At 38.3% G+C, this 26,854-nt stretch overlaps 1 protein-coding gene across 1 annotated transcript in view; it reads left to right on the top strand.

Annotated features, from left to right (window-relative positions):
• The window catches only part of LOC150078047 (uncharacterized), a 117,330-nt gene that overhangs the window by 68,905 nt on the left and 21,571 nt on the right, over positions 1–26,854 (top strand). The window contains exons 5-11 of the mRNA XM_090385477.1: positions 3,450–3,483; positions 3,769–3,919; positions 5,277–6,230; positions 6,766–6,827; positions 11,945–12,047; positions 20,879–20,964; positions 25,356–25,456. Of these exons, the coding sequence (XP_090241603.1) occupies positions 3,450–3,483; positions 3,769–3,919; positions 5,277–6,230; positions 6,766–6,827; positions 11,945–12,047; positions 20,879–20,964; positions 25,356–25,456 (1,491 nt within the window). The remainder of the gene's footprint in view (positions 1–3,449; positions 3,484–3,768; positions 3,920–5,276; positions 6,231–6,765; positions 6,828–11,944; positions 12,048–20,878; positions 20,965–25,355; positions 25,457–26,854) is intronic.

Genomic DNA, 26,854 nt, shown 5'->3' with positions numbered 1-26,854 from the left:
GTAATCTCAATCTTATGGCAGAAGGCTGCGAGACAATTCTAGTTGATAAACAGGAGAACGTCTTGGCTTTCCAAGCCTTTGCAACTGCAATATTTCTTAGCTGGAAGATTCTTCTGCATCTGGAAGCCTTGGATTTGTAATGCGGTATGGTGTATGCCAATTACCTAGAATTCTGTGAAATCGTGGAGGCTTGAGTCTGCTATATCCACTGCAACTTCAGCTCCTTGTGCTAGCATTTCTGCTCTCGGCAGCTCCTGGCGCTGGTATTTCTCTTCTCGGCAGCTCCTGGCGCTGCTGGCTTTCCAACAGACTGTGAACAGATGCAGATGTTTTCCAATTAAGTTTGGACTTTGTCTGAAATTTAATTATATGTATATTTTATTTTTTATGTAATTTGATTATTTTTCAATTTGTTCATATCAATCTTTTTTGGTCGTGGCAGGTTTTTCCCTCCCTGTACTTGAGCAAACAGGAGAGGGAGTATACAAGAGTATTGCTAAATTATGTGTAACTGACAGCGGGGTTGCCAATGGTTGGCTGGGACCGCTTTAAGTAATAAATGTCAATATCAATCAATCTCTCTCTCAAATTCAGATTTTTTTTTTTTTTTTTTTTTTGGCTGGTGCAGCATAAGCCTCAGGCTTCCTTGCACTATATGGCTAATAATAATAGTAATAATAACCAACCACCAACACCACCCGAAATCAGCCGCGGAGAGACTGACAGTTGCCCAGAGAGAAGGAGGAAGGGGCCTGATAGACCTCATTGAGCAACAGAAGAGAGCGATTGCTAACCTGAAGTATTACTTCCAGAAACACACAGCAGCACTCCAGCAGGCCATAAGGAAGGTAGATAAGCGGTATACCCCACTTAACCTAAGCGAGGAGTCCCCTTCCAACCAGGAGGCACAAACGAAACTAGAAAGATGGGCAGAGAAGACACTCCACAGCAGACACTACAATGATCTCCATCAAGATCACATCTATAAATTTGCTTTCAATGCATGGCTCACCAGCGGGACGCTCTTCCCCGAAACTGAGGGATTCATGCTGGCCATCCAAGACTAGGTAATCAACACCAGAAACTATAGAAAATACATCGCAAAGGAACCACGAATGTCAGATGACACATGTCGACGATGCCATCTGGCCTCCGAAACGATCCAACACATCACCGCGGGGTACAAGGTGATCGCCCAGACTGAGTACACTCTTGACACGAGCAGGTAGCCAGGATAATACATCAGAAGCTAGCGAGGAAATACCAGTTGACCAAAGAAAGTGTACCATACTACAGGTACGAACCCCAGGCAGTACTAGAGACCCGAACCCACAAGCTGTACTGGGACCGCGCCATAATAACGGATAAGACCATCCCGCACAATAGACCGGACATAACCCTTGTGGACAAAATGGAAAAGGCTACCTACCTGATTGACATAGCGGTGCCGAATACTAGCAAAGTCCAGAAAACCCATGAGGAAAAAATTAAGAAGTACACGAACCTGAGACATGAGATCAATTGAGATGTGGCATATGGAAGAAGTATCAAACCATCCCAATCAACGTGTCAACCACCAGTATGGTACCAAAGACTCTACATAGCAGCCTAGCAGCAATAGGTCTCCCAGAGAACACCAACAAGGAACTACAGAAAGTCGCAATCCTGAACACCTGTAGGATAGTCAGAGGTTCCTCGACCGACAGTAGCACCAGACATTACAACCACCCTGTGTACTTGGTAGCAGTACCCGTCACGGAGTGGAATCCCCCAATCATTGAGAAATAATATAAGAGCAACAACAATAATAATAATGAAAACCGTAACCCCCGAAATGAACATCATCTCTTTGGACACCTTCGCTGTCTCTTCTCAGAAACTTTTAGAAGGTGTAACAAGACATTCAGTCAGATGGTGATTATTTTAAATAAAAATAAAACCATTTTTGAGCTCGTTCACTTTGTGTTCTTTTTATTACACTGGTCCGGTAAGTTTATTGCACACCTCATATATCAACAGACATTTTGCAACTTTAAACAAGATACACCAATGAGCCAAAACATTATGACCAGCAAGTCGCTATGCAAATCGAAGCAACTACAGGTGTACTACGGCACGTGCTCGGGTCAGGACATGATATAAAAAACACCTGATACTGAGCTCCGTTAATCATTGTTACTCTTGTTATTTAGATAGGAAAAGCATTGGACTTAAGTGAGGTCGACAAAGGCCAAATTGTAATGGCTAGACGACTGGGTCAGAGCATATCCGAAACGGCACGGCTGGTGGGATGCTCACGGTCAGCCGTGGTCAGTACTTTCCGAAATTGGTACGAGAAGGGAAAAGCCACGAACAGCCAGCGAGGTGTTGGACGAACACCGCTCATCGATCCTCGAGGTGAGCGAAGACTCTCCCGGATGGTAAGTGGCAACAGAAGGGCGACTGTGGCGCAATTCGCCAGTAATTGGAATGCTGTAGCGGGAATAATGTGTCACAACACACAGTACGTCAAACAGACCGCTCTGAGTGCCCATGCTAACCACGGTTCACCGGCGACAGCACCTACAATTGTCACGCGAGCATCGAAACTAGACCTTGAGTGATTGGAAGAAGGTCGTCTGGTCCGATGAATCACGTTCCTGTTGCACCATGTGGACGGCCGGGTATGTGTGCGTCGTTTACATGGCGAAGCACAGTGGGACAAAAACAAGCCGGCGGCGGCGGTGTCATGCTTTGGGCAATGTTCTGCTGGGATACCCTGGGTCCAATCATCAATGTGCTGGGCACTTTGACATCAACATCTACCACCTACCTAAACATCATTGCTGACCAGGTACACCCTTTCATGGCAACTGTCCTCCCCTCTGGCGGTGCCGTCTTTCAGCAGGATAATGCACCATGCTACACCGCCTGGAGTGTTCGAGACTGGTTCGCGGAACATGAGGAAGACTTCCAGGTATTGCTCTGGCCTCCAAATTTATCAGACATCGATCCCATCGAGCATCTGTGGTTTCTGTTGGAACAGCAACTCCGATCTGCTGCGTCTCAACCACAGACCTTACAGGAGTGTCTTGTGGTATCTGGACCTTACAGGTATCAGATACCACAAGACACATTTAGACATCTTGTAGCGTCCATGCCTCTCAGGATACGAGCTGTTTTGGCTGCACGTGGAGGACCAACATCATATTAGGTAGGTGGTCATAATGTTTTGGCTCATCGGTGTATTTGCTTCAGCCTAATCGAACTTACGGATTACACAGTAGTAATTGACTAAATAGCTGTTATGGATATTTTGTTTTTCTAATTGGTTTTTTGCACCTTTACTTCTTATAAGATACAGAAAGTTTATTTATTTATTTATTTATTACAAAAATAATATTATTTCATTTTAAAAAGAAATTTCTTTAAAATTGTATATAATAATCTTTTGTTTTTATTTGTTTCAGGACTAAAACTGTTTGAAGCAATCAATCTTCTAAGGTAAGTTTAAGAACAGCTGAACAGTCTGCAACCTACCCAAAATATTACTAAATTATACTAACATTTCAATTGTCCGCCTCTTCCAAAAGAATGAAAGTTGAAAATTCATTATTATCTCGGTACCCTTCTATTTCCCCCCAAAAAAATCACAAGTGCTAATCCTGATCTTCTACACTATAGCAAATGATTTAGTAGCCTTCTCCTTTGGCTGCTAATTCTCAAATCCCTTATAGTTTTAATCATTTGTAAAATGTTTTAATTTTGAAATATGGTTTTCTCTTACAGGAAGAAATGTTCAGAACATGCAGACTCTGACCTTGCCGTCCAGTTAGAAGTATTTGAGGAACAACGCAACTTAGACGATGCTAGACTGTCCGGACCAGATGGTGTCGATCTTAATTCCCACATGGATGTATTCTATGCAATATTGCGCCAGGTGACCTGTTTTTCATATATTACCAACAAGTTTCCTCTTACCATTCATGTATTATAAAATGTTCATAAAATGCTACAATGCATTATGGGGAAATTCAAGCCATAATAAATAAATAATATGGCTTGAATTGGAATATTTCGTTACGTATAATGGGGAGCAGTAGGATTTTCTGATTGCAACTACTAGATGGTATTATTGAAAACAAAAGAAAAAGGAATCCCCTCCCTATCACAACAGAAAACAATTTAACCATTCCGTACTAAAACTTATATTTAAATATAGAGTTGGCGTGATAAATCGTGGCCATTATGACTATTGTAAAACGAATTATAATTATAAGCCTGCGATTTTTCATATCATTAAAACATTTGAAATTCCGTGAATCATTACAGGCATCAAAACTTTTTTTTGCCATGTTTCTAAAATTTGTATAATTTTATGATCATAACAAAAGTCTTACTTAACTTGAACTGTAGTTTAATTCTTCTGTCCATCTTCAGAAATTCTTAATTGTGCTCATGCCAGTAATAAAAAGAGAACTGGACTGGTAAAAATAAAATTAACACCTTTTTTTTTTTTCTGTCGACGATTTGAGTGACAAGAAATCTTCACGCATACCTATTTGGCATGGTGCCAGCACGTTGGCCCACTTGTGGCGTTCAGCTCACATCCCAGGATGCAGGGTGATCATCCAGACAGAATACATCAGAAGCTAGCGCAAAAATACCAGTTGATTAAAGAAAGTGTACATTATTACAAGTACGAACCCCAGACCGTACTAAAGACCCCTATAACCTCACAAACTATACTGGGACCGTGCGATAATAATGGACAAGACGATCCCACACGGCAGACCAAATATAACACTCATCGACAAGAAAAAAATGACTACCTATCTGATCGACTTAGCGGTGCCTACCACCAGCAACCTGCAGAAAACCTAAGAGGAAAAGATCAGGAAGTCAAAGAAATGTGGCATATGGAAGAAGTAATGATCATCCCTATCACCATGCCACCATCATACTGCCAAAGAACTTCATACGAACCTAGCAGCAATAGGCCTCCCAGAAAAGACTTGCATAGAATCCCAGAAAGCCGCGATCCTTGAATACCTATAGGATAGTCAGAGAGTTCCTCGACCAATAATAATAACCGGACATAACCGTCCCACGCACCTAGTACTAGTACCGTTCGCGGGATGGAAAAAATCCCATAAGAAAAAAAAGTAATAATAATAATAATAATTCTTATGTATTTATGCAGAAATATATTTTAATGGAATCAATTTCTGTTATTGTGTAACACTTAGACTTTCAGACTATTCAGCACAATTTTCTACTTGGTTTTTGAATTTCAGGTTGCTGAAACTCCACAGGAGATTCCATTTCTTAACATACTGCAGAATCTGTTGAGGATAGATGCGTCTCAGCCCATTTCGGACATCATTTGGGATACTGCCGAGACCCTTGTTCATCGATCTACCCTTCTGGAAACGAAAGCAGACTCTGAGAAACTCCTTCGTTCCCCGAGTTCACACCATGCTCTGAACAAGTTGAGGATAGTTGACAGTTTTTGTCAGTGTTCGTGTCATCGTTCCGAGGAATGTCATGGGCGCACAAGGAAGCGAAGCATCTTGTCTTTGACATTCAAAGATGGATCAAGGACACCGGGACTGCTTTCACCAACCAATCCTTTCTCACCCTCCATTCCTTCCACCCCAAGAGACTTAGTACCTCCCAAAACCCCAAATGTACAGACTCCAACAGCTCACAATCCGTCAGCTTCTCCCCCGCCCCCTCCGCCACCTTTACCAGGCCCTGGTTGTTTATGCGAACCGTCAGCTTTGACCACGGTATCTGAATCCGCGTCCAGAACCCATATCTTCTCTCTTGCGGCACCACCACCTCCCCCGTTACCGCCTCCAGTTGCTACCTCAGGACTTACCACCAGCGTTGGCCCTCCTCCACCTCCGCCCCCTCCCCTTCTACCGGGAGGTTCGCCAGCCCAGGTTTTAGCTTCTTCAACTCCTCCTCAAAAAGTGCCGAAAAGACTTCCTCAACAAGACACTCCAAAGCCGAAGAATAAAATGAAATCTCTGAACTGGAGCAAAATTCCTAGTCATAAAGTAGTCGATGGTGACAACCTATGGATACGCGTGGCCAATGAGCACCATGGAAATCCTCACGACTTAGACTTCGATGCTATGGAGGGATTATTCTGCCAACAGAATATCGTGAATGGCCAAAGTTCTCCTCGTCTTGGCCGCGAAAGAGCAGATAGTGCGGACAAGAAAAAGAAAGATTACCAAGAGGTAAGTGGTTGAGCAATTCTCGCTGCGCTTAGTTCCCTTGAGTGTTTACAGTTAATTATATGCATTTCTTAAATGGATTGTAGGAGTTTTCTTTCCCTGAAAGCAGTAGAGGATCTTTGGAGAAAATCCTACTACTTTCAGGTTCTTCAATAAATATTTATTTATTTAATCAATTTACACCAAACATCAACACCTAAAGGGCGTATTTTAGAGTTTTTAATGTAAATAACAGTTCTGTTAACAGAACTGTTATTTACATTATACAAACATCAGTACTTGTGTATTACAAGGGCATCACATCAAATGTTCAATACGATGGGCATCACATCAAATGTTCAAGTAGGGTGCAACATTTCTATTCACATAGTTTGTCTGTGTTATACCATGAGACTTTTCAAGAGCATGATGTACAAAGAGAAATAAATTTATTTAATTATAAATCATTTACTTTTAACTCATACTGTGGAATTGAAGAAATGATAGTATCAGACTACGTCGTTCGCTTCTATTTTTAGTTATTTCATTTTATTTTCAGGTCAATCTCCTTGACGGAAAGCGAAGCCTTACCATTAACATTGTGTTAAAACAGTTCCGTTGGTAAGTATTTATTAGCAATTTCACTTTTCTTGACTTCTTTGAGGATGTCATTCTTTAATTAGTCGGTCTGAAAGTTAGCAAAGAATTATTATTGAATATTTTTGAGTCGCGCCAAAGCTCTATGCTTATTTTGGTAAGATAGTAATCCGAGAGAAACCTATATCCATGTGTATGGTGTATCTGTAGAAGTGTGCATGGGCCGATTTGCATGTAATATGGGCTGAAATACTCAGAATAATTCACTGGGAAACCCTACTCTTATCCCTGAGATCAACTATAGCCTCGATTGAAGAGGACTTTAGAAATTCCTCCAGACGTTCACGGGACACGAACCAGACTTCTCGAAACAAGTGACAAGTGGTAAAGCTACTATACTGTCACAGAGGGCAAATGACAGTAATCATAACTGAGCAAGAGTAATCATTAATATTGTTCAGGCTTCTTTAAGCTTAAATCACAGACAGCCTGATGCGCTCTAGCTTCCAACTGGATCTGTATCCCTTCAATACCTTCTTTAGAAACACAAATATATAGAAATTGCAGAGAATCGCAATCGGGACTCTAAGGAATGTAGGAGTGCTCGAACATGATGGTCTTTGGAAACATGAATATTCATGTTTGCAAAGACCATCATGCCCTTGACAGAATTTGCTACATCCTTTTCAATCCTGTCTCGAGGAGGAACTTACATAGGCTCTTTTAAAAATGTGGCTCAGTTAGTCGATTTTGGGCGAAGATCGTATGGTTTTACGTCCAGCAAACCAATCGAAGAATACACGCCATTACAGGCACAATATAATTGCGCCTTAGTTGCCTTGGCACTAAACACACGCACACCATAGCTACCATTGACGAATAAATTTTCTCTTACAAAATAGTCACCGCCCCTCCCACACTCAAGCTATTTTCTATTAAATTTTTATTATTTTTTAAATTTCACTTGGAATATATAGTTTACCACCTTAAGGGAATACTCAAATCTGGAAAACACACAGACCAAAGTTATTGCCTTTCTTGGAAACGATCGGTAATTTCTTTGTCTTTCTTTAGCTCTAAAAGCATCCGTTACTCCTTCGTCATCTATTTGACACCTCGATATTCATCTGACACTTCCCAAATATGATTACTTGCAGGAAGAAGGAGGTCACAGTGATGAAGAAAGGTCAAAATTTCCAGTCACAACTACCTGACTTAGTAAAATGATAAACAGAAAAACGGACGACAGCCGAGACGTCGTGGAAGTCGTTGGACTTCTTAAGGGAAAGGTGAGAACCTTTGAGTTCAGCGAACCATTGGTAGTAAGGAATTGTATTGAATATCATACAGCTATTCTTCTGCTGTAACAGGATCGTTCAACTGAAACCGTCTTAGACCAGATAACTTTGTCTTTATTGTAAAATTGCTACGCAGTGGTAAGCTGAAATAAGTCTGGAATTATGGGCACTGGAGAGAAACGTACCAATGCGCTCTTTCTAACTGATATACTTCGATAAAAGAGGCAGTCTTGGTGAATACCAAGTTTTAACTCGCACAAATATCGGGAAGTTTGTGCTTCTTGATATTATTGTTGTCTAGATATTATTGTTGTTAGGGGCATTCAAGCAGTACTTTCACCATCCTGTATTTTCGTTCTGTCAGATGAACAATTATTCTCATTTAAAGGGTAAAATCGCTTAATAGAATAAATAAAATTAGATCTCGACGAAATTGTTTTTTTTTTTTTCTTGATAAGGAAGTAACATTTTTTTTGGGGAGATATTATTTGGATACTAAGACTTCCCTGTATTTTAGACAATATTACAATATCGACTAAAAATACAACTTTTAATTCAATCAAGATTGAAACTGAGTGATTTAATATTAATTAATAATATAGTAGTAGTAGTAGTAGTAGTAGTAATAGAGGCATGTGATGCAAGAAAGCAAGCGTATGAACTTATGTAGCATCAGCCAAAAAAAAAAAAAAAAAAAAATTTACACAACCATTCCCTCTAAAAGTTTGTCCAGTTCCTCCTTGAATTTATTTAAGCTATCAGCAACGACAGATGGAAGTTTGTTCCAGCAATTAACCATCCGCTGACTAAAGACAAATTTCCGCATATCTATTCTACAACTGTCTTTCCTCAATTTGAATTTATGTCCCTTTAGGTTCGCAATCTGAACAAGTGGAACAATCCTAGATCACCTCGCAGGTGCCTAGCCTCCAGCCGCTGCAATTTGCAGACTTAAGAGGACCCTTTCGTTCCCCTCGTCAATCCTGTTGCCTTTCTCTGTACACGCCCAAGCAACTCTACATCCTTCCTAAATTGAGGCATCCAGACCTGTACAATACTCAAGGCGTGGCTGACCATTGCCTTATACAAAGAGATAATCACCTCCTTTTCCCTGCTAGCAAAATTCCTGTGTATTATTGACAATAACCTATGACCTGCTCTGGCAGCCTGTCTGCATAAATAAATAATATTATTTATTATGATTCAATTAACAGTATTAATTTTATTATTAATTAATATTATTTATGAAATAAGTTAATAAAATTAATCGGTAAAACTTATTTAAAAAAGTATAGGCTTCAAATTGATGAGAAACTTCATAATTACTAGCACGATGGCCATATAAAATGATTTTTTCTGTTTTTTTTTTTTATAATAAGAATTTTTTTTTTATAATAAGAATGAGAATATAGAGCGACGAGTTTTCTTGTCGCGTGTCATGTGTGGAGCAAATTTATAAATAGAATTTATTTTAAAAAAAAATCTAAGATAAAATGATTAATCATTGAATATTACCATTCTAAAAGAATTAGTGTCCCAAAAAATCAAAAAGGCATTATAAAAAAAATGAAAATAAATAAACTCTCCACAGAAAATCCTTCACGCTACTCAGTTCACAGTAACTGTTATAACTGTTCAGAGAAGATGCTACTGCAGGGGAGTATCTCCCACAGGTGTAAAGAAAAAGCGAGTTCAATGGTAAGGAATATTTTTGCCATTCGCACTCTCCTTCTCGACAAGGAATCAGTTTTACGACGACATCATGCTGTTCCTCTAAAGTTAAGAGGTTCTCCTAATTATCAAGTCTTTTAAAAGCACATTAGCACCTGATATATATCTTAAGGAATAAATTTCGATCTTTCACAACTTCTATAACTTTCAAAGAGGGTTGGGTTTGAGAAAGAAACGTTCAGTGGAGGAGAGAAGAAAGGGAAATCACGTTATAGAATTTATTGCAAACAATTTTAAATTCCCTTTCATAATTCTGACTTCTAAGAATGACTCTAAATATTATTTGAGAGAAGGTGGGGTTTAAACCCTATGGACCTTTCATATATGCAGCTGTTTGATTTTGCACCAAAGCAACTAAAACTATGAGGAGTCAGTAGTTGTTTTTGTAGGATGAAAAACCCGAATCTAAGGGGAGAGGGGAACGCAACCCTAGCCCGATTAACTGCGCCGCGGTGTCAAAAAATCTATAAAAATTGTTCCTGTGTCGATTGGTTCGAACCTAGATCAGGGTGAACCTGGATCAGGGTATACAAGCAGAGCGGACGTAGTCATAATACCGCGAGGTGAACTTCTGCAGCAATTTTTCAGGAAGAATAAATCTTCGATGATCGTTTTTTAAATAGCTTTATACTGTTAACAAATGCGATTTTTTTCAAATTTTTTCGAATTTAATAAGATAACCTCGAATAAAAATGAACACTTTCTGCAAATGAATGACACTGAATCCAAGTAATGGATTCAGTGTCATTCTTTAACAAATACCATGCTTAAGTTTTAGTGAATTAGCCTACCCATGCACAAGCCTGGAGGAATTTCTAAAGGCCCTTTCAATGGGGCGGGGGCTCTAGTTAGCCAATCTCAGGCGTAAGGAGTCTGGGTTTTTCATCCCACACAACTCATCTGTATACATACACACACCCTTGTATGGACATAATACATAACACAACATGGTCTAAGATGTTCATACGCTTAACATCAGCAAGAGTTATGGTAGTTTTCTGTCTGAAAAATGCGTGTATATGTTAGTTAATTTTTTTCTTTTTGTCCCACCTAAAGTTTGGACGCCACTACTATTTACATCCCTCGTGTAATTTATTAGGCTATCGAAACGACAGACTCGAATTTTCACGACTCAGTTTTCCAATCACGAAATTAGCATTTTGAATTTGTGATCCCATTTAATCCACTGAAAAATTGGAGATCGAATATTCATCTCTTCATTCAGCGTCTGAACTCTACTATTGAATCCGATATGATTACCCTTTAACTAATATTTTATAATTACATAATTATCTCAGTTTCTTTGAAAGATTTAATCAACAAAAAATATTTTTGGTTAAAATATACGTTTAAATCATTCATTAATAATTTAAATAATAAAATATGTAAAAATCTCAAAATGATATAGTCGCTAAATAACCATAAAAAAATCTTCTACTTGTACCTTCTCCAAGTTTCGGAGTCGCTATAAAATACCTTTTGGCAGCGAATATCTTCCGTAAACAACATAATTTAAAGTAGACATCATAACCGTGACTCATTCGCTCTTTTCCCATTCTAAGTAATGATGGAAAGGAAAGGAAAGAGGTGTCATACTTTCAAATAAAAGCACGCAAAGAGGGAAGGAAAAATTAGCCGTTGTTGGGCCATCCATAAAAGGCGGTCTTACTGAGTTGCGAAGGTTAAGAAACAGTCCTGGTGAGGGTAAGGAGGTTATGCGGTCAGCCTGTAAAGATGAACGGACAACGCAGAGACAAGAAAAGGTGCGTTGAGAGACGAAAGGGTGGGATATCGTGTTTGTGTGTCAAGACAGTTGACCTCACCTATGAACGGTAGTGACGGCTCCACAGGGATCAGCTACCGACAGTTCTTGGCGGCTTTCAGAAGTACAGTCAGTGATGTAGCTAAACAGCTGCGGCACGTGCACTGATTCATCTCCTTGAGGATAAGAAATTTAATCTCGTGCATGCTACCATGGCCACGGGATGAGGACAATTATAACTGCACCTTTTCTGTTGCCCTTTCGATGGCGATAATGTGTATAGTGTCTATCTGACTGTATATTTGAATTGCGGGTCATTTTGTCTTAATGGAGAATTTTAATTCCTTTAGCTCTCACGAAGAAATTATTCGGATACTGCGAGAGGGCAGACACGAGGAAGTAGGTGCGGAGAGACTCCAAGAACTGCTCAAGTACCTTCCGCAGACAGATGAGGTGATATTTCGATTTATTTATAAAATTTATTAATTCGTATTTAAATTTCCAAAAATGAATTTGATTTTTATCCCAGTTCATATTTTGTATTTCAACTTAACAATTGAATTATGAACATTCTAGTATATATTTATGTTTTTGCGCAAAGATGCAATAATGTTAAGTTATATTTATAGATTTTCGTGTATATTTATTCTTATTGGAATTCTGGAGACTTTCATGATTATTTGGGCCGTGAATTGATTTTTTCCAGATAAAATTCATTTTATCTGGAAAAATAATGTTAGTTTCACTATTTGGTTTATAAATAGCAAAAGGGCAAGCGGCCATGCTCAGAGATAATTTTTATTTCCAGAGGATTATTTAACCAAACAATGGTATGTGGTGTAATCAACCAACATAGTGATAAAGTAGATGAAAAAAAAAGGTTCTGATAAAACTAGTGTTAAGGCGCTATCACTGAGGAATTTAATGTTGTGCAAATAAGGAAATTTCAGTGTTCATTCTATCTACGACGACAGCTTAGTATAATTTATTGCTTGGTCAACATGAAGGCTTCGAGAATGTTGTTATTGTTTTTGGAGCATCGGCGACTAAGGCCATGTTGCTCCGTGTATATTGCTGTAAATTGTGTGTTCTGAGGTTGATTTTCTGTTCGTTCTTCGAAAAACCCCAGTTTCAGGGAGAAAAAACCATGTTACCCTCGTCTGAGACCGATAGGATTCGAACTCAGGTATTTTCCAGCCGGTGTGGGAAAGATGATGATCCTACCAATTGTGCTACCTACGAGGGTATGGCAGATGTGTACTATATTTACTATAAATAAATATGCATACTACAATTTCGTATTTATTATGTCAGATAATGATGACAACGTGTAATAAATATGAAACTGTTCGAATCCGAGAAGAAACACCGAACACTGTATTCGTTAGTATGAAATACACTATTTTAATCTATCTCACAATTACAATATTAAAAAAAATTGACACTAGGGTAACTCTTAAAATAAGTAAAGTACAATACAGTATATATATATAAAAACAGTAAAAGAGAAAAATAAATAAATTCTGACCCCCCCACCCAGCTAGATTGCTGAGTGGCTTCCACGTGTCTTACTAAACCAGTCATTGGGCCCATCTCGTCAACAGTCTCGGCCTGCCGCAAGGTGGAGTGCTTTTGGACTTGCTGTTCTTCACAATTTTTTATCCTTTTTTTCTACCAGAACTGAAATTGCTGTGCATATGCTGATGATTTGTTCTTTACTATTCCCACTCCTAATTTCTGTCAACTAACTCGATATGCTCTAACTGCAAACAGTGCAGTTTCTAACTTCAGAGATTATATTGCTTATTTTGGGTTATTTGGGTTAGAATCCCATCTTCCCCTTCTACGTTATCTCTTTCGATTCAAGCTGTTAAACTCCTTGAAGTTTATTTAGATACCAAGAAACAGTTTACCACCCATTGCACTAACCTTTGAAACACCGAACTGAGTGCTTTCTAGGAAATACGTTTCGATATTGCGTTAACGTTTAACGCCTGGATCCTACTGAACTATTCGATAAGCTATTTTCCTCCCTAATTTATCTAAGCATTTGTTCTCTGGTCTTCGACCTCTAATTCAAGTTTATAGCGGTTTTCTATTGTCTTAGCTCAATACAAGAGTGCATTTATCACAGACTCGCTTTACACATCAAATAAAGTCAAGATAACACTGGTTACGATTAGATGACGATTGAAAGTAACTGTCTGGTTTCTGAAGCCGAGATGATAGTTTGAAAATCTGGCAAGTTATTCAGTGGAGGCTGCGAGATGATCTCCTATACTTACATCCAGTCTCTCGTGCATAAGAGATTTAGATAGTTGCTTCATAAATAACGCTCTCTATGTCTACAATCTCTATTCTCTTCATGACAACATGTATTTTATGGACACCTTGCTCAAATAACAAAAGACTGCCGAAATTACTTCGGACTATTAAAGAATGCCCATTATATCAGTAACAGCAAAGTTGTTTCCTTCCAGCTCTAACAAATTCATCATTGCCATGTTCTTGGACACTCCTTTCTGTAATTACTGCTTTGTTGATCATTTGCTTATCATTATGAATATTATTATCATCAGTTATTGCATTATTATATAACATTAGAATTAAGTATAATATTTTCCTATCCTACTTATGGGCGAGATTACTTTTTGGTCAGCTTACAGTTCTAGAAACATGTATATTTAACTTAAAACAAAAAACAAAAAAAAATCGACGCGCCGAGTATAGGTTGAGTAATATTTGTAAGATGACCAATCCAACTTTTTAGTGTTTGTTATATTTCGCAGAATTATTACATATAAAAGTGTAAATAATTAATTATAAATAATAAATTGAGGATGAACGTTGTTTTAAATCGCTTTAATTGCTATCTATGTTACAGTAAGGTCTGTATGTATTTTTAGCTTTTTAAGCGCTCTCTCTCTCTCTCTCTCTCTCTCTCTCTCTCTCTCTCTCTCTCTCTCTCTCTCTCTCTCTCTCTTGTGGATAGCACAGTTGGTATAATCACTATTCTCCCCACACCGGGTGGAAAAGACCTGAGTTCGAATCCCATCAATGATGCAAGGAATTTTTATGGGCCTTTTTCACAACGTGGCTCAGTTAGTCGGTCTCAGGCGAAGGTAGCATGGCTTTTTCTCCCGGAACTTCTGATTCTTCGTTCAGCACACAGCAAATCGACCACAGAACGCATGCAATTTACAGACATATTAGATACGGCTTAAGTTGCTAATGCGCCTAAAACCGTACAACAAACAATCATTGCTGTATTTTATGGGGCGGAGAAATTGTCCTGTTTTTGTGGTTTTAGTTCACATGCTTTGTCTAAAACAAAAATATCGCCCTAGTTAGCAAAGAAAATATACCGACCTGAAAAAAAAAAAAAAAAAAAAACCATTAAACTTAATACAAAACAATTCAATCCTTTTTTTTTGTGCATTACGATATATGTAATACCTATTAATCAGCAAGGTGATCTATTTTTTTTTATTTAATTATGAAGCCTTCAGAAAAACTTAATTATAGTTCTTGTTATCGATTGCTGATCTGAAACTGAACTCAGAAATTGTACTTAATTAAACGAGGAAACATAATATAATAAAATATTTAGAGAAAAGGTCTCACTTTGAAAAATAGAAGATACTGAAAAAAAATGTTTAAAACTACTTGGTAATTTTCAATTTTATTCGATCTGTAAATAAATAAATCTGCAGCCATTGCCAATCCACTGCAGGATGGATGCGTCTTCAACAAATCATGTTGAGGGAAATGGACCATAATCTCCATGCTGTTCCAGTGCAGGTTGGGTTGGTAAATCGACAGTATTTAGCAGTGAGGGTCTTTAGGCTACGAATGGCTTAAACTAGTTTAAAATAAACAAAGGTACAACGATGTTTTTCTAGGATCAAAGAATAAATAAATTATAAAAACAAAAAATCAAAACCTTCCATTAAGTTTATACACTGGTGTGCAAAATTTAAGGACCAGTCAGGTTTTCACCTGTAGCTTCTCATAGGAGTGGCCTGGATATGGGAAAAGCATACTACCCCGTGAGGTACAGAAATGATGAAGGAAACAACACTGACACAACAACGGAAACAAAGCTGTACAGAAGGACTTTATTCAAAAATGGCAACATAGCACTGGCTGCCATGATACAAATGCATCACTGCTAAAGATTGAACAAAGGGAAGAGGTAGTTCTCAGTAAGAGATATGGCCACCCCTAATGTCGATGCAGGCTTTGCAACGCCTGTCCACACTTAGAACAATGTTGTTAATAAGTTCTTGCGGTAACATTGTCCATTCCTCTGTCAGTGCCATCTTCAGCTGGTGAACATTTTCTGGTGGGTGTGGATGTGCAGCTAGGCTTCTCCCCAGAGCGTCCCATGTGTGTTCGATGGGATTTAGATCGATAGAATGGGCAGGCCAATCCATACGAACCATGTCCTCACTTTCCAAAAGCATATCAACTGCTGCAGTGCGATGGGGTGTGGCGTTATCATCCATAAACACGAACTCGGAGCCAATGGCACCTCGGAACAGACGCACATGGGGAAGAATTACCTCAGTACAGTAGCGTGCATCGGTTATAGTACCGCCTTCCAGTATCTGGAGTTGTGTACGTTCATCCAAGATAACGCCTCCCCAGAGGAGAACACCTCGACCGCCATATCGATTCTTTTTACTGATGTTTGCGGGGTGATACCGTGTGCCAACCTCTCGCCAGATTAGCTGACGTTCAGAATCGCTGCTGAGACTGAATCTACTCTCATTAATAAAGAGTACCTTAAGTAAAGATTTTGTGGTTGTAACCTTTAGAAATAGTGTTGGTCCTTAAGTTTTGCACACCAGTGTATAACAGTAGTCTCTGTTGTATCAGAGAACTCCAGCCTATAGTTTTGTTACTACAGTACTTTGTAACCTTCCCCTGAATAGATTTTATCTAATTTGTCGAATTAATATTTCTTTCTACTTCTTTCCATTTATTCTTTATGTACGATGCACAACTTCCATCCTCATTCCATTTAGGCGGACTTCATTTTATTCTTCTCTAAATTCACGTTCTAAGCTTGCGACAACTTTTTCAGTGAAGGAGACATATCGTCTTACTGGCATTCTGGAGTTTTAAACTTCAGAAACTCCTTCTAGTCATTCTATGTAATTCATTTAGTCATCATTTTATACCTGAAAGGAGACATACCGTCTCGTTGGCATTTTGAAAAATCTCCTCCTCTTTTTAGAATCATTCTGTGTGCTAAATAAAATCCGCCTATATAATACAGACGGATTTTATTTTATTTCAGAGACCGTTTTGGTTGATCTTTTTCAAGCTCTATTTCCTTTATCTGTGGGCGAAGATATCACATGAATCAATAAACTGCTTCAGTGTGTAGGTGTGGTCCTCTGCAAAACTGAGGCAGTTATTTCACTCAACCTGAAGTGGATCAAAGTTTGCTGCAAAGAGAAGTGTTGAAAAGTCACTCCCTCCTTGCAACACTCACCGCACATCTGTGCATTATGGAAGAACGTCTTGTTCAGATTGCTCAGTAAGAAGAGTTATATTTTAGAGAAGAGCACTAAGGAAGTGAAGGATTAGTCACCTGTTAGAAAGTGCTTGAACATCAAGCGTCAAGAGTTCCTTTAATATCTAGATAAGTTACTGGTAGGTTGGCCTAAAAAGCAACAAAGAGAATGGGGGAAGGGAAGGAGTTGTCACACTTAACAAGGCGGCAGGTAGATCTGTTCTTTATCCCACAGTGAACAACCTGTTCTAGGTGATTTTTCACAAAGCAGATTTTAAGAACTGGCAGGTGTTTTTTCACAGAAATTTTAGAAAGCACGATGCAATCTGTCTGTTTTGGCTAGTTAAGGAAAGTACCCCAACTTTTGAAAGAGGCTGGACCCGGTACATAATACTACTATTATATTCTTGATATTGTAAATTTGGAGTTTCAATTTGGAGTCATCAGTGGACTTAGGTATTTCAGCAAGTACTGGAAATGCAAAAATACAGGAAACGAAGAATTTAGAATCTACAACCTGGTTTTCAAAGAGATCGAGCAATGTAAGGGTAAGTTCATAACCCACTTCACGGTGCGTCTTGTGTAGGGCTGGAATAGGAAGCTCCCTCTTCCTGCTTATTTCCTTGCCTCTGTAAGAGTTTCTGAAAGAGAATGCAGGGTGATTAAATCCTTTCTAATGAAATTTATTGTTATAAATGGGCTATTCGGAAGGTCGAGAACTTGGCTGCTTGCTGGAAGGTTCTGATTGCTTATAACACGTTATTTAAAAGAGAATAAAATTTTATTCATTAATAAAACGTCATATTCTTATATATAGAAATATTAGTACAAAAAAAAAGAGCAAAGGCGGCTAAAATTCAATAAAATAGAATTTAGATTTTTTCCTTTTTTTTTCAAAAACCAACAATATTCACTCATCATGACTGGTTTTAGCTCTAATAGCGTTGTTCCATGATACTTATATGCTCCTGATAGAAAGTTGCACTTTGCTTATCGATAATAGCGCCAAAATTTTAAAGAAAAGAATTGGAATGTAAAAAGTGAATTAAGAGACATCCGGAAACCTAAATTTTATAGTTTCGTAACAGGTCCCAGTTGTTTAGAATTTTTCTTTTTTCCCTAAAAATTTGTGAACGAAGATTTAAAAGACTGCCATGCAGCTAACTGACTTTGGTTTTGGTTCGAAACTACTATCATGCAATAGTTTTTTAGTTTGTTGTCGAGCAAAGATTCCTTCTTTGAGTTTTGCATCGCTTACTTTTGGAAATTTTTGTCTTTAAATAGTTTAAACAGTCACTTCTTTGTTAAAAGCCTTCACAAAATTTTTCAGTATGCTCAGCGAAGCACCAAATCACCTAATGGCAAATATTTTATATATCTCTTTCAGTCTCTCTGGCTCTGGGCAGAAGAATCTTGGGGAGAAATAGCACTGTTCTGATGTTCGACTATATACCACAAGCAGAGAAAACAGCAATACTTAATAAATCCACCCTAAAATCCAACTAATAAAGTGCGATGACCTTCAAATCACCATATATCTACAGAGGTTTCCTTATACTGTATTTGTTTTAATACTGTATTTCAGACGTGCTCTTGCAAGTCCCAATATTTTATAACACATTCTGTTCATTACAACAAAATGTATTACAGTTGTTGAATTCAGGCTGTGTTTTCGTTATTCGTATAATAAAATACCTTTCAACTTAATTCAGATGAATCGATAAATAGCCACCATTCTTTAGCGTTGTTTTCAAATCCATCCCTCCATTCTTCGCATACATACTTTCGATATCGATATCAGCAACTTAGCAATTGCGACAGAGGACTGATTATGGGCCTTCGAGAGGCTGGATGGTCGCTTCGTTGTGTAACGGAACGTGTGGGCGTTGATAAAATGTTGGCAACAGTGGCTGAGGAAAGGTACGACTACTCGGAGAATGAATACCGGAGAACTACAGAACGGGAGGATCGTCTTAACCGTCCACAAGTTTACACCACACCTACACTCATCGCTACTATCCAACGAGGCGTGACATCAGCTGGTTGTAACCAGTGGTGTATTCAGGCCGGAACTCACCGGAACGATGTTCCGGTACTTTTTCTAAATGTCATAATAGAAAATCATTAAATTTATACACCTAATATTATGAAACAATGGCATAATCAAAAGGAAGGGAGAAATATCTTTTTACCCATTGCTACTAAAAATACATATTAATAGTAATCTTTAAAATTAATAATTTCTTCAAAAAATGTATTTAAAAACAAAAAATATAAATTTCGCAATGAAACTTGAACGTTTCTTACTAAAGTACAATGTGTTAGATAAAGAGGTCCAACAAATGATATATACTATGATGCGTGAGAACGCTGCATTTTGATTCGCCATGAACTAAACGTTAGAACTGGTTGTTCTATGAACCGTGAGTCTGAAGTCTGATTCAGTTACTGTACAGTCGATGTGGAGTTATCATGTAGTCTTCTGGAGAACGAGCGTTCCGTTACTATTTTTTTTTACGACGAGCGTTCCTGTACTATTTTTTTTTTTTAAGCAATACACCTCTGGTTGTAACCCCATCGCCCGTCGAACCACTGTACGCCGACTGGCAGAAGGGGATTGCGTGCATACCAGCCATTGTGTTGACTACCCCTGACTGCTGCCCATCATCAACAGCATCTGGAATACAGAATGAAACCAGGTAGTCTTCAGCGAGGAGTTCCGCTTCTGCTTGGGGCCCGATGATCGTCGCATACACGTGTAGCGACGATGTAGGGAACGCCATGATCCTAGAGCCTTTGTTGAAGGCCATACTGCAGACCCTGCTGGTGTTATGGTGTGGGGTAGCGATCAGATTGGATAGTCGGTCGTCGTTGGTGTTTCAACGGCAAATCTGACTGCTCGCCGCTCTGTCGCCGATCTTCTGGAACCCGTGGCTTTCCTCTCTCTCTCAATGGAGTACATGACGCCATATTTCAGCTGGACAACGGCCGAACACCTATCGCAGGGGTTTCCTCTGAATATCTTCGTCGTGTGGATGTATTGTCTTGGGCAGCCAGGTCTACGATTTCTTCCCCATCGAGTACGTGTGGGCCATGTTTGGACGCCATCTACAGAGCCACCTGTAGCCAGCACAGACCACGGATGTCCTGTGGTGCCAAGTGCAGGAGACTTAGTGGGAAATACCGTAGGAGACTATTTGACAACTATACAACTCAATGCCGAGATGCTTAGCTAATGTATCCTCAACGGTGGTGGATTTAGATCATATTAATCTGTCCATTGTAAGCATCATTTTGTGTCATCAAATATGTTCACAATACACACAAACATTTGCGTCTGCAACTTTTATCAGATGTTCCTTAATTCCTTGGCTGTCATTGCTCTAAGTATCTTTTCTGTATTCCTGTTCCTTCAGGGTGCTGCAATTTTAAAATCACAGAGTGCACATGTTAGTTCTGCAATCTGCTTGGAATTCACTGGCAGTTCCCATATGTGTAAGATTAAATATCCGTGAACTCCCAGATCTCTGCCTGAGACAGATTAACCGAACGCCAAGTAGAAAGGCCTTAGGAGTAAAAATTTCTTACAAACTACAACAGGAATACACCTTTCTTATCTAGCGACTAGTTGTGTCTTGTTGCCACTGAGGGCTCTCCCCTTTAAGTAGAATATTTAACTTATTTTGTTACTTCTACATATTAGAAAGCTCGAGAATATAATGAGTTGTCAGTAAACAGGTTTTCTTATTCATAATAATAGGTGGATATGCTGAGAGGATACGAAGGCGACAAAAACAAACTGGGAAATGCAGAAAAATTTGTCTTACAGCTCATCGATGTACCTGAGTGAGTAGATTCTTGAAATTCGTGTCGTTTATTCTATTTATCTCTTTAGGAAGCAATAATCATATTTGTAAGATATTCACGGGAAAACTTTATCAGACAAAAAATTTAAAAACAGTTAATGAATTGGGCCTTTTGCCAGGCCTGAATTTTAAATGCATATGTTAATCGAGTAAACTTTACAGATTATCGGTGTTTCTAGATTTTTAAAAAAATTATTTATACGCACTAATAACAGTAGTAGAACATATCGCGCAGGACACCAATTATTATATATCTAGAGGGTATATCCAGATATGGATATACCCTCAAGGGCTCACATCTGGTGAGTATGGACTTGGCACACCCAGGGTCCTTAGCTGGATATCATCATTCTTCTCTTTCTTGGTGATTCCCTTTGACTTTTGACTCTCTCTCTCTCTCTCAGGGTAACTCGGGAATTTTTTTTTTTTTGTTGTTTTTGGCTGGTGAAGCATAAGCCTCAGGCTTCCTTGCACCATGTAGCTAATAATAATAATAAACAAAAAAAATATGATATTAGGATCTCCCATAAATGATTACATCTACCCATTTATTTTGTCTGTAAATTGCGTGTGTTCTCTGGTCGATTTGCCTGTTTGCTGGACGAGAATCCCCAATTTCTGGGGGAAAAACCTTGCTATCTACCCCTGAGACACTAACTCAGCAACGGAATGAAAAAAAGCCCACTAAAGTTCCTCACGTCATCAACCGGATTCGAACCTGGGCCTTTTCCACCCGGTGTGGGGAAGATGGTGATAATACCACCGTGCTACACGAGCAGATTATGGATGGATATCAACAGTATGTGGTGTAAAGATCCCAAAGATTATTTATGAACACTTTTTTTTTTTTTTTGAAGATTCTCAGAGCAGCTGTTTGCAAAAGCTGGCGCTGACTCAGTTTAGCTTTAAAGGGAGGCTTTATTTGCAGGAGATGTTGCCTTGTTACGGAGAATGGATTTGTACATTGAATAATTACTAGAATCGTGTAACCAATGTCTTGTGGTCCTTCAATACCCAATCTGTTTTCTATTTACTGCAGTTTCAGAATTCCAATTTCCAAAATTCGTGGCTGTATGACGAAGAATGGGACTATACTTTATAACCAGGAGTAATGTAATTATCATTCCTTCCTGTTTACATTCCGCAAATGATGTTTAAATAAGCTTCCCCAACTTCAATGCTCGAAGCGATATTTTTATTTATTGTATTTAGGCAGTCCCTGCCAAAGTTGATAACAACGCTATTTATTATACAGATAATCATAATATTATTCTAGGGTGTTTATTTTTTATTATTTTTTATGAACAGCCATTTATGTTTGTTTTTTTTTCCCTCAATGTTCCCACTGTACTGATATGAAGCCATAATGTTTTACTAAGTGAGCCTATCCACATGCCGTTTTCTTTTGGAACGGCTTGATTTAAAATAAATAATTAAACTTCCTTTCTTTCTTTCTTTCTTCTTTTTTTTTTTTTTCTTCTCGCACATTAGCCTAGTTCTTTTAAGTCGTCCGTTTCTCTGAAAGGCTACAAGAATGGTGAGTAAACAACTGCTGTAATATTTGCCAACCAATCTTTATGATGACCTCCACTCCTTTTCATTTGTTGGGTACTTGAGAGTGTTTTATTTCAGGGTAGTGTCAGTCACCATATCCAAATTAGGACCCGGTACACATTTTTAGTGGTGCGCTCACACCGGACAACAAAAATCTAGTTAGTCAGCCCAGCGAATAATAAATAGGTCGGTGCCACCTTTTAAGGCAGCCCCTGATACGAACTTGATAGCAGTGACCCATTTGAGTACTTTTCACATTAGTGGCTGGTAGTCCTAATTCGGCACCCCAATATGCAGCACTGACTCATAGCAGCAGATGCCCTATTCCATCTACCTTCTCTTTATTTGCCTGGCTTTCTGTTTATCGGGTCAGATCCATTTTCACGTAGAGATAACGAACGTAGATATTAACTGCATAATCTTTCACAATTAATCAGAGGATCATTAACCTAATGGTTAGCAATTTCTCTTCTTTTTCTAATGCTCAACTTGTTTATACACTAACAATAACTTACGTTGAGATTAGTAACGCACGTAAATGTAAGTGAGATGTAACTCTTACTAGATTAAAATTAAATTATTTAAACAAATATTGCGCTTTACATTAAATATTTACAGTTGCTTTGTCCCATTTTAATATCTAGTTAAAGACACCAAAGATTTGGTAATATTAAAATTTTAATATTAGATTTTCCCATTGTTATTTTAATAGATGGCGCTCCTCGAAAGTTGATATATTTTATAAATTTTCTATTTACATTTATTTTGGGATTCTGTTGTGATGTGAAGAACTTTTATGGGCTTTTTCTCTCCGCGGTTGAGTTAGTCGGTCTCAGGTGTGGATAATCTTAGATTTTTACCTCCAGAAACTCGGGGTTTTCTTCCAGAAAAACTGGCAAACTGACCGGAGAGCACACCCAATTTATGGGCATATTAAACGTGGACAGATGAGATCGTTCTCGATTATCTGACAGTTTTGTATTTGAGATTCATAATATGATGTAATCTGCTGGTTCATTGTTGGATCAATCCAGCTTTTAAATTTTTTTCTGAACGACATGGTGTTCACGATCTGAACCTGAAATAAGAATAAATTTCTTAGGTTTCGAATAAAAGTCGCCTTTCTCGGTCGTATTTTCAGTATTTGAATATTTCGGCAGTTCCTTTCTCATAAAATTTGAGGATTTAACCATACGAAATTCTGTTCATACCAACTATTCAGGTACTTCGTTTCACCTCAAACAGTATACTAAACATTTTTTGTTTATACCGTTTAAAAAGAAATTTCGTCCTGTCATTAAAAACAATAACTAAAAATGGTATCAATGATTTATAGAACTTACACTTTCATACCAAAAGTATGGGACACCCCACTGCTTGTAAAATATATTGTGTGTGAATATATTTTGAAATTTGTAAATATTTTGGTCTATAAATGTGATCAATGGTTAGCCTGAAACAGGATCGAATTAAGGATAAAATATGCCCCCGGCCATATTTTAATTTGAGGCACTTTAATATATATATATGTATTCACCCATACATTGATGCATATTTTTCCGTCATTCGTAGAAATTTTTATCACTACTTTAGTACACTGAAAATCAGGTCCCTCTTCTGGTAAATTTCGGGTCAGTTTGGCCTTAGCGTTAACGCAGCCTGGCCTGAAATTAATTTCCAACGTGTACGTGGAACTGTAAGTGCACTGAAAACTAACAAAGTTTCAGAGCAGTGGTAGTTGGGAGTCATATTTTGAAAATGACTGTGCATACTACTGCCTAGGGATTAAACATTCCTAAAATTTCAGCTGACAACTTGTTGAGTTTGAAGCTGCGAAGGGACCACTGGCAAATTTGCCAGCGTTCCCACGAGACTACATTCCACGAATTTTCACGGAGGAGCTTTATCTCACTAGCCTTTGAAAAAAGCAATTGGACACGTCGATTGGTATGGCACACTGAGTCTATTTTGTGGTTCATAGAAATTATCTGTTCTGTGAAACAGGAATCCCGTGACATACTCTTGTAATCCGACGGACGTGTTTGGGTATGGAGATGCCTAGAGAACTATTTCTACTTGAGTGTGTTGCCCCAACTGTAAAGTTGGGAGGCGGTGTTATGATTTGGTATGTGCTAGATCCATTGATCACAGCGCCTGGCACCATGAATGCTGCAAACAGTGATGTTCTGAAAAAATTCTGTGTGCTACATAGTGCGATTGTATGAAAGTGGCCCTTTACACCTTCTAACATGACAATGCATCACATCACAAACAACGATTGTGAACGGTTGAAGCGAATAACATTGGAATATTTCAATGTTATTCATCCCTTTGGGACGACTTGGTAAGCAGAATTAATGTAAAGCCAATAAGGCTTTCTATGTTAATGGATCTATACTTCGCTTAAAATGCTTTAAAGGAGGAGTGGAACACATCATTAGCTTTCTACTAGAAATTAGTAAAAAATCTTCCATGATGTATTACACGTTAAAGGAGGCAACCCGGAGAGTGGCCTTCACACTTCAGCTATACCCGAGGAGATAAAACGAAGAAACCAAAAAAAATAAAATAAAATAAAAAAAGAGACTAATTTTCTTTCTGTCAAAGCAGAGGCTCTGCTCCTCAACCTTCTCCAAACAAAATTTCTTCGAATAACAGTTCATAACTACAAGTGTACCACGAGTTTCGGTAGGATAATGAATTTTCGGATGGCTTTTCCTCTTTGTGGATGTGCGATAGTATTTAATAGATAACTCTTTAATGTCTTTTTCTTAATACAATTTCTTTCCGTAATGGCGGTGCTTATATGTTTTGCAGTTACAAGCTTCGAATAGAGAGTATGCTACTAAAGGAAGAATTTATGCCTAACCAAGAATTTTTGGAGTCTGCATTGGAAAACATAATGCTAGCAGCCCAAGGTAAATTAGTATATAACATCTAACGACTCTCAACTTTAGTTATATTATGTTTCATTCAGAACGAAGATGACATGGTGAAAGGCCTGCAATTTAAACTAATAGCAGGTCTTTCACCATAACTTTCACTGATCTGAAGTTTCCAAACTTTTATACCTTGCTACCCCTTAAAATATTTCATAAAATTCGTGCTCCCTTCCAGAATAAGTACAAATAAACAGATCTGGCATAGCATATAACTAGGAACAGGGCTGTAGTGGAGGGTATACGCCTCCACTATTTTTTTTTTTTTTTTTTTGGTGAATAGTATACCTTCTGGTTTTTGAAATATTAAACATTTGTAATATTCATCGAGTATACCTTCCACTAATTTTACGACTACAGCGCTGGCTAGGAGTATACATACTTTTATAAAACATTATTGTAAGTGCTGGCCAAAGCCATTTTCAGGGCGTACCCTATATACATACTAAGCACCTATTGTATTCATCATGTCCGCCCGTCCGCACAGAGGGACTCGTAAATTTTCATGAAATTTTGTTTCGGCTTGTTAAAAATATTTTCCGAGCGAAATCAAATCTCATTAAAATCGAAGAAATAGAAATCCGGGAATTATTATTTCTTTTTCCATATAAATTGTATGTAAAAAAAGAATCATAGATTAAATGTAGTTTTAATGCAGTATTATCGTTAGCTTTAGGCAGTCCATGCATGTTATGCAAGACTCGTGACCGTGGTGTCCCTTGTGAAGAGATACATCTATATTTATAAAACACTTAGGTATGCTGTCCAAATTTTCCAACTGCTAATTGTTGCCAGTACCCCTTCAGGCGATTCACCTCGCATGGCCACCATACCGAGCATTATCAGCCATTTTCAATCCACTGGAGGATGAAGGCCTCTCCAGCAACTTTCCAGTTCCTTCTGTTTTGTGCAATGGCCATCCATTTACTACCCACGAACTCGTGAATTTCATCTCGTCGTCGTTGTCTTCCAGGTTTTCTTCTAGCTCTTGGGTACCATTCTGTTATTTTCTTGCTCCATCTGTCATCATGTGTGCGAGCTATGTGTCCTGCCCAAGACCATTTTGGTTCTTTAGTTTTGATAAGAATGTCCTTTACTTGAGTTTGCTGCCTAATTCATGTGTTTCTCTTCTTATCTAACAGTCTGATTCTCAATATAATTCGTTCCATTCTTTTGGTGAGTGCCCAAGTTTCACTTCCATAAGTCATGGTGGATAGTATACATTGGTTCATTGCTTTACGTTTCAGACAAATTGGGATATTGCTCCTCAGTATGCGACTATATTTCCTGAATGCTATCCACCCAAAATTTATTCTTCTCTTGACTTACAGCCATTTATCATTATTACAGCTAATGACTTGACCCAGATAAGTATAT

Source organism: Mastigoproctus giganteus, chromosome 11 (assembly GCF_048544385.1).
Source record: "Mastigoproctus giganteus isolate SK-2022 chromosome 11, ASM4854438v1, whole genome shotgun sequence".
Lineage (NCBI taxonomy): Eukaryota > Metazoa > Arthropoda > Arachnida > Uropygi > Thelyphonidae > Mastigoproctus > Mastigoproctus giganteus.
Note: the sequence above shows the minus strand (reverse complement) of the source record. Positions and strands in the feature narration are given on the sequence as shown.